We start from the raw sequence: 15,316 nt of genomic DNA on the forward strand, positions 1-15,316 counted from the left end.
GAATTTTAAAATAAGGCTAAATAATACAGGGAATCATATAGAAAGGTGGGAGGCAAGCATTTTAAAAAGAATGAAAGATTGGCAGTGTGCGGAAAAACTGCTTCGGTTTTATAATACAAGCATAATAGAAATACAAGGTAACAATCCATTACATAGGCCACAACTGCCAACCAATTAAACCTACTACAATGGTGTTTATCAATTAGGCTGGCGTGTTGAACAAAAGATCTTTGTGAAGAAGAATTACACTGAATAAACTATTTAGGGCTGTTGTAGTAGCTTCCTTTTACTATGTGGGTATAAGAGGTCACACTGAGTTAAGTCCAGAGAAGCATAAACTATGCTGCTCTGGGTATGCAAATATGGAGATCTTTGTCTCATTCTGCTATATTGTCTGCAGTGGTTGCTTAGGAAAAGCCACTGGGGTATTAATGAGAGGAACAGGGATATGAAGATTAATAAAAATGGATTCCAACTGAAATTGAAGGTGGAGTTTAGTTTCAGGAGGCAAATCTGCTGCTCAGAATTATACACAATTAATGTTCAGGGTCTTTATTCAACCCCAGAAGGTAATTGTGAAATTTATTTCTAGGGAGTTGCAAATTTACCCATTAAGGCTGACTTGTTGCAATTCACTATGATTAATTAAGAAATGGCCAGAGACTAAACTACAGCCTATACTTCTATCATAACATGGAGGCAGAAGGCAGTTCTCCCACATTAAATATAGCACAAACCATGTAAATGGAATATATTATAATGGAAGGATGGTAAAAGAAAAAGACATAGTATAATGGTATCTCCTTCAATTTCTCAATTAGAATATAAATCGTATATTAGTTCGAACTACCTACATTTAACACCTCTCCCATTTTTGTATTATTTTTAAGAAAAGATGACAACCTACTTAATTTTAACAGTAAAGACTCTGGATTTTAAAAAAAAGGTAAAACTTAACAATTGTATTCATTACACATTACAGGATACATATAAAGCTTTGTTTCAGTTATTTACAATAACACACTTTTTAATAAGTCACGTCTTTAAAATCCAGCCCAGGAAAGGTTTGGGAATATGGCCTGCATGCATGACACTTTATATATCCTTATAACAACAGCAATAGCACTTAGACCTATATACCGCTTCACAGTGCTTTACAGCCCTTTCTAAGCAGTTTACAGAGTCAGCATATGGCCCCCAACAATCTGGGTCCTCATTTTACCGACCTCAGAAGGATGGAAGGCTGAATCAACCTTGAGCAGGTGAGATTCAAACTGCAGTCAGCAGAATTAGCCTGCAATACTGAATTCCAACCACTGCACTACCATTGCTCTTATCCTTTGAGTATCATATGTAAAAAAAAAGTATAGATTTCTAAACATATACAAGTTGATCCATCTAGAGTAAATGCAAGTCATGTAGCATCCAGTTGCATTATTTACACTTCCTGTGACAATCATCAGATTACAAACAGTTTTAATGGTGTTACAGCTTTTTATATTCAGAACTCTATTGTGTTAAATATCTATGGAGATTCTCAGTCATCCAGGTCATGGTTGTCCCAAAGGTGCTTTTTCAAAAGGCAACTGGATTTTCTTTGTTTTTCTTGAAGACGTATTGTGTTGAGTTGGAGATCCAATACAAAAATTGTTAGTGATCATCTCTAATTATTTCAATGATTCCCGAATGAGCAAAGATTACATTATAAAAGTCATGAATCATTAGAATAAATATCTCAGGATAGAAAACCATTCTATGAATATGCTCAGGGTATTATTTCATCATGTCATTCTCTCACCTCCTAATTAATTTGATTTGTGATTCTATCCTAGAAAAGACTTTTATTCTGAAATATTAAGAATTGTAAAAAGGAATATCCCTAATGAAAGGGAAACAGACTGTTCACTATTATATTCTATCCAAAGTCTCCTTTTCCTTGTTACAGAGGTAGACCCTGAACTAAACTAAACTAATTAGGTAGCCAGGCGCTTTCCCCAATGGGGAAAACTTTATGCCAGCAAGAATGATGGAGACAGATTTGATGACCTATTCACTGGATTGGCCAGCCTAGAAGATTTCCTTCTCTGAGGCATGGAATCTGAAATAAGGTTATTTTAAAATAGAGCAGTCCTGTTTTCCAACACTGGTTAGGTATGTTAAGCCTTTGGAAGGCTAAAATAATTTCAGCTCACTAACCTTTAAAAGTTGGCTTCACATCCTGAGTCTGCTTTTGGGGATGATCAATAATTCAGCCTCATCATGTTCTTATTTACAGCCGCTGCAGCAGCTGATATGGCCTATCATCACATCAGACCTCCAATCGGCTATTCAATTCCTAAGCCGATCTCCTCTTTGCTAATGAGGGGCTGGAATGTATGTCCTGAGGTAAGTAGGTCCCCTCCAAGTCTTGGCCATAGTTTCTCTCTGGAGGAGAAATGGCAGATCAATGAGTCTATTGCCTGTATTTCAGCATGCACCAATACTCTACATCAGGAATCTTCAAACTTAGCCCTTTTATGACTTGTGGACTTCAACTCCCAGAATTCCTCAGCCAGGCACGCTGGCTGAGGAATTCTGGGAATTGAAGTCCACAAGCCATAAAATGGCCAAATTTGAAGACCCGTGCTCTACATGTAGTTCCTGTTTGCTGGGATGCAGGCAACAGTTTTCTTAGTTTGTGATATATTCTCTAGACCCTAGATTAATTAAAACAGTATGAGCACATTGGGAGTCAAACTGGGTTTTGATGGTTCTTGTGACATAATATCCAAAATATGAAGTGGACATTATTTGCCTTACTGTTAACAGTGAATGCTGCATGTGGCATTGATGTGCTGGTAACCTTTTCTATCTTATTAAAATAGTTTTTAAACTATTGTGTGAAAGTCCCAACTGATCAAAGTCATGATTGATAGCAGAAGTAAATATTTGTTGGTCTGTCTGGTGATGATCATGGTGTAAGGAAGTTTAAAAATTGAAATGTAAAAGAAATGTATTGAAAGAAGATATGCTAATGAATGAAGTAAGAAATAATATAACAATCAATACAAAATAACAGAATAATAGAGTTGGAAGGTATTTTGGAGGTCTTCTATGAGCCGAGGTGGCACAGCAGTTAGAGTGCAGTACTGTAGGCCACTTTAGCTGACTGTGTTCAGCAGGTCAGCGGTTCAAATCTCACCGGCTCAAGGTTGACTCAGCCTTCCATCCTTCCGAGGTAGGTAAAATGAGGACCCAGACTGTTGGGGGCAATGTAAATATATATATACATTGCTTACTGGTGTACACCGCTTAGAGAGTGCTTGTACTTAAAGCGGTATATAAGTCTCATAAATAAATAAACCTCCTGCTCAAGCAGGAGACCCTATACCATTTCAAACATACGTTTTTTTTCCAATCTTTTCTTAAAATCCTCCACTGATAGAGCACCCACAACTTCTGAACACAAGCCATTCCACTGATTAATTGTTCTGTCAGGGAATTTCTTCTTGTTTCTTGGTTGGGTGTCTCCTTGATTAGTTTCCATCCATTGCTTCTTGTTCTGTCTTCAGCTGCTCTGAAGAATAGGTTGATCCCCTCTTCTTTTTGGCAGCCCATATCTATTGGAACACGGCTATAATGTCACCCCTAGTTCTCCTTTTCATTAAATTAGACATTCCTAATTCCTGCAACCATTCTTCATATGTTTTAGCCTCCAGTTCCTTAGTCATCTTTGTTGCTCTTCTCTTTCTAGAGTCTCAACATTTTTTATATATGTTGGAGACCAAAACTGGATACAATATTCCAAGTGTGGTCTTATCAAGGCATTATAAAGTGTATTAACACTACAAAAGTGAGAATGGTATAAAATGATGCAAAAATGAGAATGACAGAAAGATATTGTAGAATGTTTATGCAGAGAAAAAGAGTACATGCCAATTAGGATTAAAGGAAGCAGAGAAATTGCAGTGCAATTTTAATAGAAATAAAATATTGTTTTCAAACTGGAAGAAAAATTTGAATAAGGATCCTTTGACAGAATGGATTTTTAAAAAGAGTAACAAACTGTTTGGAGGAAACTGGCATAAAGGGATGGGAGACTGGAAAGAGAATTGTAAAGGTTCGCATGGGAATGAGAGAGATTGTCAAATAATGCAATTGAATAAACTCTATACTGAAAATGTTAATGTCTAAGAAAAAAAATGAATGGAAAGAAAATCATGAATGTTGTCAGAATATTGAAAAATGCTAAGGCTTGGAGGTATAGAGTACATAAGCTGAGAAATACTAAAAACATTAATATGTTTTCCTTGTACAATTGCTGTACATCTTGCTTAATTTGTGTGTGAAGACTGCATCTGCACCTGATAACTGGAAGAATGTTGTTACTCTTTCCTGCGTCAAGAAAAATGTAGGAAGTGCACTGGAATACTTAGAAAATGCATCTGGTACGTCAAGGAGCGATGGAGTCAAGCATGGATTATGGATGCTGAATGAATGTGAATTGAATGCAAAAGTGAGTGACTAGTAAAAAAAAGAATATCTGGAGTGGTTTCATCATGCACAGTGAGTGAATAAGACTTGAATAGCAAAACAAATACCGTATTTTCCAGTGTATAAGACAACTTTCTAACCATGCAAATCTTCTCCGAAGTCGGGGGTCGTCTTATATGCCGAGTCATCTTATACGCCGGAAAATATGGTATATGATAGAAGAACAAATGTATTCAGAGGCAGGAAGAGGGAGAAAATAATGGTTGGACAGAATGAATGAGTTCCTTCAAAAATCAAGGTGAGAAATTTAAATAAACAAAAGGAAATGTATAAAGTGGTTATTAGATGTAGTGGAAGCAAGGACTGTTGGCAAGAAGAAAAGCTAGGAAGAAGAATAGTGAATGGTATTAAAGCAGTGACAATTTCCTGATAGTCTCTCATCTATGTACTAAATGAGTCTGCCTGCTTACTTCTCTTGAGCTCAGCCTTTGTGTCAACCATATTGTACGATGTGAGGCTATAATCTGCAGCAGCAGATTTTTCCATCTCTTGATTAAAGTTGGAAAGCCAGCTTAGTGTAGTGGCTAAGACAGTAATGGCTCAGCGTTTCAAACATTTGAAAAATGCCTAACTTGAGTCCCCCACCCCACCATCCATCACCCCCCCTGAACAAAAAAGAAACAATTTTCTATCTCTAGGCCACCCTGAACAGTGGCAATCAGCAGCAGCCTGAGCCTTAAATTTATCCATAGTGCCACAGCTGCCATTCAAAAAGGCTGCCCCCACCATTCCCCAAGGAATGTAACCCTTACGAAGGGTCACAATTGCCCCTGTGGCCCAGCACTCTCCAGGATCTGCTGCACACCACTAACCTTCAACTGCTGTCCTCTCTCTGTTGCCAGACTCTGCGACCCACCAGAGGCTTCTCCAACTCATATAAGGTCTTCATTCTGAAGCCGTTTCAGAGAAAGCTCTTGTGCGGCCTCTGCAGCCTCGTGAAAGCATGCCCTGTTCTCCTGCAAATTTTGGAGTCTAAGGAGGCCACACAAGAGCATGGACCTCTTGCGCAACTTCCGAAGCAGCCACAGAAGAGCACACCCCATTCTCACACAGCCTCCACAACCTCCAAACATTGCATGAGAAAAGGGCATGCTTTCAATAATAGTTGTTGTTGAGTGTTGTTGGATGCTAGTGTGTCACTCAAAACATCATGGTGTGTCACCTTTGACACACATGAGCTAGGTTTATTATCACTGCATTAAGGCATGAGGAGAGAAAACCGAGGACTGAGTTCTAGTCCCGCTTTAGGCATAAAGCTAGCTGAGTGACCACTGCCCTAGGAAGGAGGCAATGGAGAATCACTTTTGATAAACCTCCCCAATGTAACTGCAGAGACTTGTCCAGACAGTCTCTGAGAAACATTGAATGGAAGAAAAAAAAATGTAGGGTTATAATCTGCAACAGATTTTTCCATATGCTGAAAGAAGTTAATTGGCATTTTTTCCCTACATAAAATACAGTCAAAAATCCTACTACTTCACTGGCCTGTAATAGCCTTGGGCTGCCATCCAACCTCACTCTGAATAACATGGTGTGAAGAAAAAGCTTTCAGGAATGAAAAAATGAGATAGCTGGAAATTGCCTCTTCATTTCCTTTAAGACATTAATAAGTGAATATATAACATGTTTCAAAGTTACGTACATTTTTAATTGCTTAGAACAATAAGTTAAGCATTATATTTCAGAATTGATATCTGAATACAAATAACAAATTCACCAAGAGTTTATCTTTTTACAGTAAAATCAGCTTCATTATACAAGAAGGAAGTAGTGGGCGGCTCAAGGAAACCCCAACTTTTAAAAAGAATTAAAACCTTAAGAAAAAAGTAGAGATTTTTTAAAAATCTGACAATTCATACTGATATTGTTTACTGAAAAAGACAATAGGAACCTGTTATTGTTTTGGGGCCTTTCTCCTTCTATGACTTCAAAAGCTGCATTTAAAACTAACTGGAGTTTTCTTTGTATGATACAAGAAAAAGCTTTATAGCTAAATTTTTGCATCTCTGTGTATAAAAATGCATAAGAAGTCACCATTCCTCATACCCCCTAACCTCCTTGAATGTTTAGCAGGAAATCAGGAAGATTAAGAAAATTGCCAATTTGATTTTCTTTTCTTTATATTCTGGAAATACTATAGTCATATCCCTTCTATTGCTTCATCTCAGGGCAGAGGAAGGAAGGAAGGAAGGAAGGAAGGAAGGAAGGAAGGAAGGAAGGAAGGAAGGAAGGAAGGAAGGAAGGAAGGAAGGAAGGAAGGAAGGAAGGAAGGAAGGCTAACCCCATGTTATTTCTGGTGTTGCTCAAGAGATTGATTCAATGTTGTTAAAGTGGTAGTATAATATTTATTTCTCAAAACCTTAAGTTAGTTTAAAGCCTTCGCTTGTCAGAAATTGATTATTTCAATACTTTGGTTAAATATTTTCAGATTATGAGGGACAAGAATAGATAGCTCCATCTACTGGTTAAATGTTTTACAGTTTCTCTACAAAACACTACATAATGAGGCATATTCTTCTCTGTTTCCTCCATCTTGCATTTTCATGCTTCCTTTATAACAATTTTAATAATAGAAATGATAAACTATCAATGAGAAGTCAGTCATCACGTCTAGAAAAAATATTCTCTTTTGGCTGCAGGCAACAGAATTAGTCCAAGATACTTTGCTGCTTCAGTTTGCCTTTTAATATATTCCACAAGCCAAATTTGAATCTTAGGGGCCTTTTCTCTCAGCCATGTTCTTGTACATTTTTCCAGCCCTTGAGTCAGCAGAAAAATATGGTAACAAAATTTGCAGCACTCCAATGGCCAAGCTATAATCTACCCTGCCCTAACAACAAAGCAGTTTGGTCTAAGGCACTAGGCTAGAAACCAGGAGATTGTGACTTCTAGTTCCACCTTAGGCATGAACGCCATGGCAGGGTTGTTGTTGTTGTGGGGCAAATAGGAGAAGGAAAGAATATACTTCAAGATGTTCGCCATCTTGAAGTATTTATCAAGTAAAGAAGGTAGGGCAAAAAAATCTAAAAACTAAATTTAAAAAAATAACTTATTGCATGACAATTTAAGGGCAGTGCTTATATTCCCATCCCACCTAATGTCAGCTGCCAGAAAAAAAAATAACTACAACCTTGTTTCCTTAAAATGTGATGGGCAGACTTGGGCAAGTGCGGTCAGATGCTGAGATTGGAGGCTTGAGCTACTTGTCAAATGGCCTGATCACCAAATGACTTGTCACTTGAGCTATCCTGGATATAGGTCTACTTCTCTTCTAGAAGACCAATAGACCTCTGTTCCAAAAAGCCCAGCTGGCTGGTCAGTGGACAGAGGAACAATGCAAGAGGAAACATAAAAAACTCTCAAGGTGCGTTCAATGGGCTCCTTCCAGCTTCATCTCAAGCCACCCTCCTATCTTATCCCGCCTATCCTAAGATATTTTTGCATAGAGATTTACTGGGATTGGTGCCAAGGTTGAGAGGTTTGTTGGTTTTCCTGTTGCTTGGGCTAGAAGAGGAAGCTGGATGAACACTTTTCAGTCTGCTCCCAACTCCCAAATATCCCAAACTAGATAAATTCTGATAATGAGTGTTTGCAGAGAGCAGTATCTACAAGTAATCCATACTATATGCAAAATGGCAATAGAGTGGACAAAATGATATTGCTTCCCTCATAAAGTAATAAAAACAATAGAAAGAGAAGCCATACAAAAATCTTTGTAGCAGAAGTAGCACAACATCTTTAATGCATTAATTTGGATTTAAGAACCAGCAATACATGAAATACATTTCTTTCCCCCTTTAAGTTGATTGGTAGTGCCCCATCACCACCATTATCCTCCCCTCCCTTTGCACATGGTTTACTTGTCTACTGAACAACATGTTGAATATTAGATCTCATGATCTTCCAGAATACTAGAATACCAGTGTATGTACAGTGTTTATCAGAAGTCTCGGCATTGCCTGAATTATGCCTTGTGAAGTGCAGTCAGGTGTTACATGGGCTGATGCATCCACACAAACAAGGTGTCCAATTTCTCCTTCAGCCATGAAAAGCAGTGGTGAGTGACTGGAGGAAAGGGGAGGAGAACTGCCATACAAGTTCAGCAGATAGCAGACCTCAACTTTATTGTCATCATCAGATTATGCATGAGGTGACATAGATTTTATGCAAGCCAACCCTTGTGTCAAGAAAGATGGAAATGTCTAATTTAAAACTGGAACAACTAATGGTGCATTAGACTCCCTCTCAAAATGATTCTGCTGGCTGGGAAATAACGGGGGGGGGAGTTTAAAATCTTCCCAACAGAAGAGTCTATTGGATTGAACTGAGGATGTATTTATTTTGAATAATGGAATGGGAAATGAGCAAGAAACATGTTCAGGTGCAAGGGAGAAATATATCTACGACAGTGCATGAGATTTTGGACTGTACAGATCTCTCTCTGTGTGTGTGTAGCAGTATATGTAGTTCCTGAAATTATAAGCTGCTCTTGTTTTTGCTCTTAATGAAGGAAAAAAAAGAAGTGAGATGTCTCTGATGTGCCCTAAAGACAGAGGCTCTGCAGTATCTCTATCTTCCTAAACTCAGCTAAGTTGGTTTCAGAAGCAGAGCTGACTTTTCACATCCACAATGGAAGGCAAGTTAAGAAACTATTCACTTTCTTCCCATCATCATTCCATACAACTGGAAAAGATACGGCTTCCCTTATTCCTATACTTATTCCACTTCTTCATGGTATTGACCAACCAGCCTACGTTCAAAATGGCAGATAGGCTTCCTTTTCTCCCTATTCTATCAGAGAAGAAGAAGGTTGAAGGTTGCTATTTGGCCAAGTCTCCACGTTCCCTTGAACCACAGTTAAATGCTTCCAAGATTGTAGCAGTACCCTGAGGTTCATCAGTGAAAATGTTCTAAGCATTTTATAATACCTTTTTCCCCCCTGAAAACTTGCCTCTTTGCGGCTTTCTTTAAAAGTTCAGCATAACATAGTTTGTTCTGTTAAAGAACAATACAATCACAACTGAGTTGGGGGGAAAAAGAACACCGCAGAAAACAACGCAATGATCCTCTAAATTCTGCAGATACCTGAGTTAACAGATGATAACCTTTTTCAAAGAAAAGGGAGAAAACAGCCAACCTCAATACAGACACTTTCATTATTGTATAGTGTACATAAAATCATATATATTATTAAGAGGAACCACGCAGGGTCCTTCATTTTGCAGAATATTTTTTTAATGTTTGGAATGTTTGATGGAGAAATATAGTATCCCAAAACAGGACATATAACAGTCTTCTTAACAGATTCTTTTACAGGGAATTTTTTGCTATGAATCTGTGAGTGGGTTGGTGAGGAGAAAAAGAGAATTTCTAACATTTTCTTCAGGTATAGCATTTGGAAACAATCTAAATTCTTCAACAGCAATGTTTCCTTGAAGAAAGCAGAGAATTTGAGTTCCCAAATCTGAATAGCTCTCCCTTTTTTGTATGAGTTGGACTAGACCAGGGGTAGGCAACCTTGGCTCTTTTATGACTCGTGGACTTCAACTCCCAGAATTCCTAAGCCAGCATGGCTGGCTCAGGAATTCTGGGAGTTGAAGTCCACGAGTCATAAAAGAGCCAAAGTTGCCTACCCCTGGACTAGACCTGCATTCGTTTTCAAGATCCTACTTTAAATAAAGATCAGTTAACATTCAGTTACCTCTGTCAGTCCTATATCTCTTATATGTAATTTGATTATATATTATTTGATGACATGAAAATTTAAAAATAAATATTTTGTATCTTATCATCCCTAATTTATGGCCACAGTTCTAAAACTTACTGCATATCACTTCATTTTCAATTCTGATCTGACTTTTACCAGCTCTTTGTTTTCCATAAAATATTACATTAACATTTGAAATTTCTGATCCAGTAAGTGTGGATGTTCATACTGAAAGGTGGTTTTGTCTTTGAAGAGGACTAAGGAAGAATGCAAGTGTTATGAAAGGTTTGCTTTGCTTTGTTCCACTTGCAAAGGAAATTCTTCTTTATAATCAATAGATGTGGGAGACGGTGTAGGCATGGGAACTGAGATTTCTGCTTTATTTATATTGCAAGAAAGTGAAGATGTCTCAGTTTGTTGCTCATAATTGACGTCTTTAAACTCTGCTAACAAAAGAGGCTCTTGATGTGTAGCTAGTGGCATTTTACCTTCTTTATGTTTTGTGCCGTCTTCATCAAATGGATTATCCAGATTTTTTTGCAAATTGTGGTCGTTATCCATATGCACATTATGGTTCTTTTGAGGATCCACATTTCTATTTAGATATAAGCTTCCATTTTCAGAAGAACTCGGAATGCTGAATGTATTAGAGATAATGGCCACCTTGACAATATTTTTATGTAGTGCATTGGATTTGTTATTATCCCATTCACCCCCAGATTGTGCTGCTTCTTCTTTCAGACCTGGTGAGTCCAATGGTACATTTGGAATCAACTCACTATTGCTTTCTGTTTTAAAATCTGGTCTCAGTTGTTCTGTTAAGGTTTCATCTTCCTCTCCGATGTTAATTTGTAGCTCTTCTTTCAGGGCTTGACAATCAGGCAACATACTACTCAAATGAACTGGCGAGATGAGTCTATCTGTTTCCTTTTTTGAGATAATTTTGTGTTCATTCGATGGTGGTATTTCCAGTATATTTTGAGACTCGGTACTGGATAGATTTTCTTGCACAAATTCAGATTCACTAACCTTTTCCTGCCCTTCCAATTCATCTTTCTTGGTGAAATTTCCATTCTGCCCTTTTAAAGGCTGGTCTCTGAATTGATCTATACTCACACTATGCGTTTTATTTTCCATTATTTGCTGAGAGTGCATATAATCTCCATTGCTGGGTTTCTGAAAGTCAAGGCCGTCTGCTTGGCTAAAAGGAGCTGAGGAAAGGCAATAGTGTTTTTCTTTTGATTTCTTTTGTGGAGTATTCTGATGAAAGGACAAGACTTCAGCATCTGAAGTGCCCCTCTTAAGCTTTTTAGAACTCGATGATGTAGAAATATTAGTTGTTATATTTGGTGCAATATTTGGTGAGTGGCTAGATGAAGGGGAGATAATGGGAACTGTCTTTCTTGAAGTTCTATTTGCTGAGAATGTAGGTGAAGTAGTTGGAGGTTTTAAATGCTTGGTTGATGAGGAAGCCTTGCCAATATTCAAGGCAGGTATATTGTGAAAAGAAGCAGAAGTGGCTATTTCTCCATCCTTGCCATTTTCTTCAGGCACTTCCTCCGCTCCTGCTTTATTATAAATACCATCTTTGCCATTTTCTAACCTCTCTTGAGCTGAATGTTCTGAACTCTTTTTTCTTTTCTTCTTCTTCTTCTCTTCCATCTGGGAAGTAGGTAGCAATCTCATAGGTTGAGAGGTTGAGGGTTGCTCCAAGCTTTTTTGATGAAGAAGTTCTTTCGGCTGGATTTTCCCTTTCCTGAAAAGATGTAAATTTAATTGTACAGTTAGTGAATTTGGGCTTTTCGTGTTTATTTTATACCTTTGAATCGGTTCATTCTCTTTTTCCCTAGGAGGACCCACAAGAGGAGAAGAAGATGGTTGCCTTACTTTAATTTCTGCTTCTGAATCACTAAGCAATTTTGCCCAAGTAGGAGATTGGTTTCCTTGAATCTGCTCATGCCGTTGTTTGTTCTGAGGAAATCTTTTTCCACTTAAGCCACTGGTTGTCACATTTGCTCTCTTTACAGTTGCGAGTTCAGGTATGTAAAAACTAACCTGCTTGGGCTTCTTAGTTTTCTTGATTGCTGGTGATAATGGTATATTTTCAGTATTCATACAGCAGCCAGCTGATCTTGTGCCCTTATCTTCACTCTGTTCTGCCTCCAATCTTAGGATTTTGCCATGGTTCTCTTCCGTTACTTTTGAGCAATCTTGATTTTTATCACAGTGTATGTATTTAGAGATAAGGAAGTGGTCTAGCTGGGGAGAAATGTTCCTGCTCTTTGCTAAGAATTCATATTGTGATGGATGGTGTTCTAATGCTGCTTGCACACAGTGTTCCTTGGACTCTTCTAGTGTATCTGTTGCTGACGACAAGGCTGTAATTAGATGCCTTTGTTTGTAAGGCTTGAAGCAGTCATCATACTCAGTTTGAGAAAGAGACTGACACAATTCATTTGCTAAATGTTCCCCAAGCTTCTCCTGTACCAAAGCACAGACAGGCCTTGAACGTCCTCCTTGCTGTTTGTCACTTCTGATTCCTGCTAAATAGCAAATGTTGAAACTTAACACACGTAGAGGGAGTTTTCATACACTAGTTAAGCAGATGTTTGGAACACCTTCACCAATGATGCCCGCCCCCACAAAAATATATTCTCTGGAACAACTGGCTCATTTCTCTCTTCCTCTGCAAAATGTAGTCATCTCAAAAAGTACTGTCTTACACATTCATTAGGGGGAACAGTTCTTTAACATCTGAAGTGAATGTTTAGAATTTTTTTAAAAAATGACCTTGACCAGAAGTAATTAACATGTATAGCAGGATTCCCCAAACCATCCCCTCTCCCCCTCCCACCTGTCCACAAAGCTGAAAAGGTTGGAGAACTCTGATGTATAGGTTATGTAAGATAACAATATGGTAACTTCTGGATATAAAAAGATGTACCCTGTTTGTTGTTATTCATTGAATATTATGATGGCCAGAGTCAAATAAGCATCTGAACTCTCTGTTCTCCACTCCAGTCTCCTGCCCGCCATATATTTTGCTTCTCTTGTATATATTTGAGCATTTCCCCTCCCTCTCTCTTTCTTACTTCAACCAACCATATCCAATTTTTCCTTGTTCCCTTTTTATAACAATTATTGCGAATGATTTATTGGGTTTTGTCCTTCCCATTCATTCATTCTTTCTTTATTTTATTAAATTTGTTTGCCACCCATTTCATCGCAAAGCAACTCAATTATCAGTCATCACCTTCATTGATGTGATTGAGAGCTATTACTCCAACTGAATGTGCCTTTCTTTCTTCCTCTGATCTCATCTCAAACTTTCTATGCCAGGAATCCTCCCTCTTCATCAAACTACCACTACCTTTGTGGTATTGTTATCAGAGATCCAAAATCAAAGAAAATGGCTGAATTGGTACATTATATGTATTTACTGTATTCCACATCTCTGTAGTAAACTTCATTTTATATCTGTGTAGCTACTAACAATGTGTTTAGTCCCACACATCAAAATCATTGTTCTGTTGCATGTAGGCTATATTGGCATAGGAGTTAATTACATTTCCGATTAACTTCTCTTGTTCTCTTGTTCAAATATTCTTGGATCCAAGACCCATAGACTCCACTTTCATTTCTATGTTACAATATGTTATGTCTAGGATATCAACTAGAACAATATTCAGCAAAGAGTTTTGTTTTGTTTTGTTTTGTTTCATTTTCTCCCTCTGGAAGACTACTTACCTTGATTGAAATTTGTGTCATCTTTTAATCTTGCATTTAATGAATCTTCCACAAATTGCCCAGAGTTTTCTGAATGTTGAGTTCTTCGGAAATATTTTTGGAGAGGTAACTCTGTTTTATTAGGTACTTCTATATTCTGGGAAGCTTTTTGAGGGAAAGACTGAAGCAGTTTACATTTATAGCATAAGAAATGCTTGTTTTTCATTGGTTCATTCTTACTTCGAATGTTTCCAAATGGGATTTTTAGGCCTGTGTACTTACACTCTGGCTTTATTGTTTCTTGATAACTATTTTCCGGTAAATATGGCATTTCCTCACCAGCACCCAACCTCGACATAACTTTTATTTCATTTTCCCAAGTTAAGTGGCAGTTACAGTGTCCCTCAGTGAGGTAATTTCTTGGCTCATGATCACATTGAGATCCATCTAGGACTCGGCAACAGCAATTTTCTGATGGGTGTCCATTTGCTTTGCCAGGCTGAAATTTCCTGTTAAAGAAGGCTAAAGCTAGGCAAGTGAGACCAGCACCTCCTGTAACAAATGGAAAGTTTATCAAGGTTTTACAGTAAGATAAGAAAAAATGTTCTCAATAGACACTGAAATACAGCTGTAATAAAACAACATAACTAATTTGATTATCCTGCAATATGAGATTATTGTTTGTAGCAAAAGAGGAGAGTTGCATAGGAAGCCAATTAAATCCCCTCATATTTTTACATCTATATATGTCAATGATTTTGCATAGAATATTTTTCAAGAATTAAATGAAATCTATAAATTACATGGCTAATTTTATACAACTTTTTTGAAGCATTCCAATTAGTTTGAACTCATGTATAGGTTCCAATAATGTACAAGTAAGATTGTGAAGCAAATAATATAAGCAAAAAAAGAGAAAACCCCAGGATGAATTTAAGTGTCTGTGGAACTTCAGCTTTTTTATGTATATGGATGGTTTGTTATTTCAAATAGAGCTACTAAACTAACAATTTTATTTGACTCCAGAAGGGAGAAAAATATCATTTATCAATTCATTCAGCATCCTCAGAGCTTTTTTTTTTTATATCTTGGCTGTCTTTCTTCCACACACAATGTGTGCTTAATATTTCTTAGTTTGTGAAATGAAATAAGATCAGAGCCTAAGATGGTATGGCTTCAGGCAATGATATAGCTTCAGGCAAGCATTTCAGTTCCAAAATATAGATATATTTTTAGAAGTTTTTTTAAGGACAGAGATTATTATATTGTCAGCTGAGCAGTGCTGAGGGTCATATCAAAGAAGCAACTAATCCACCATTCCAAAAGAATGAAATATATCCTATATCAGAT

At 37.5% G+C, this 15,316-nt stretch overlaps 1 protein-coding gene across 7 annotated transcripts in view; it reads left to right on the top strand.

The window, feature by feature from the left end:
* The window catches only part of TNNI3K (TNNI3 interacting kinase), a 186,555-nt gene that overhangs the window by 131,330 nt on the left and 39,909 nt on the right, over positions 1 to 15,316 (top strand). For 5 of the 7 annotated variants that reach the window (XR_005554728.1, XR_005554727.1, XM_039327205.1 and 2 more), the window contains one exon: positions 2,276 to 2,385. Coding sequence is in view for 5 of the 7 variants with exons in the window: in XM_039327205.1 (XP_039183139.1) it covers positions 2,276 to 2,385 (110 nt within the window). In the remaining 2 variants the exon portion in view is untranslated. Of the gene's footprint in view, positions 1 to 890; positions 1,141 to 2,275; positions 2,386 to 9,043; positions 9,170 to 15,316 lie in introns of those variants that run through there. The other 2 variants (XM_039327207.1, XM_039327206.1) reach the window with 2 other exon arrangements.

This window comes from Crotalus tigris, unplaced genomic scaffold (assembly GCF_016545835.1).
Source record: "Crotalus tigris isolate CLP2741 ecotype Arizona unplaced genomic scaffold, ASM1654583v1 scf7180000024358.1859470, whole genome shotgun sequence".
NCBI classification, from domain to species: domain Eukaryota; kingdom Metazoa; phylum Chordata; class Lepidosauria; order Squamata; family Viperidae; genus Crotalus; species Crotalus tigris.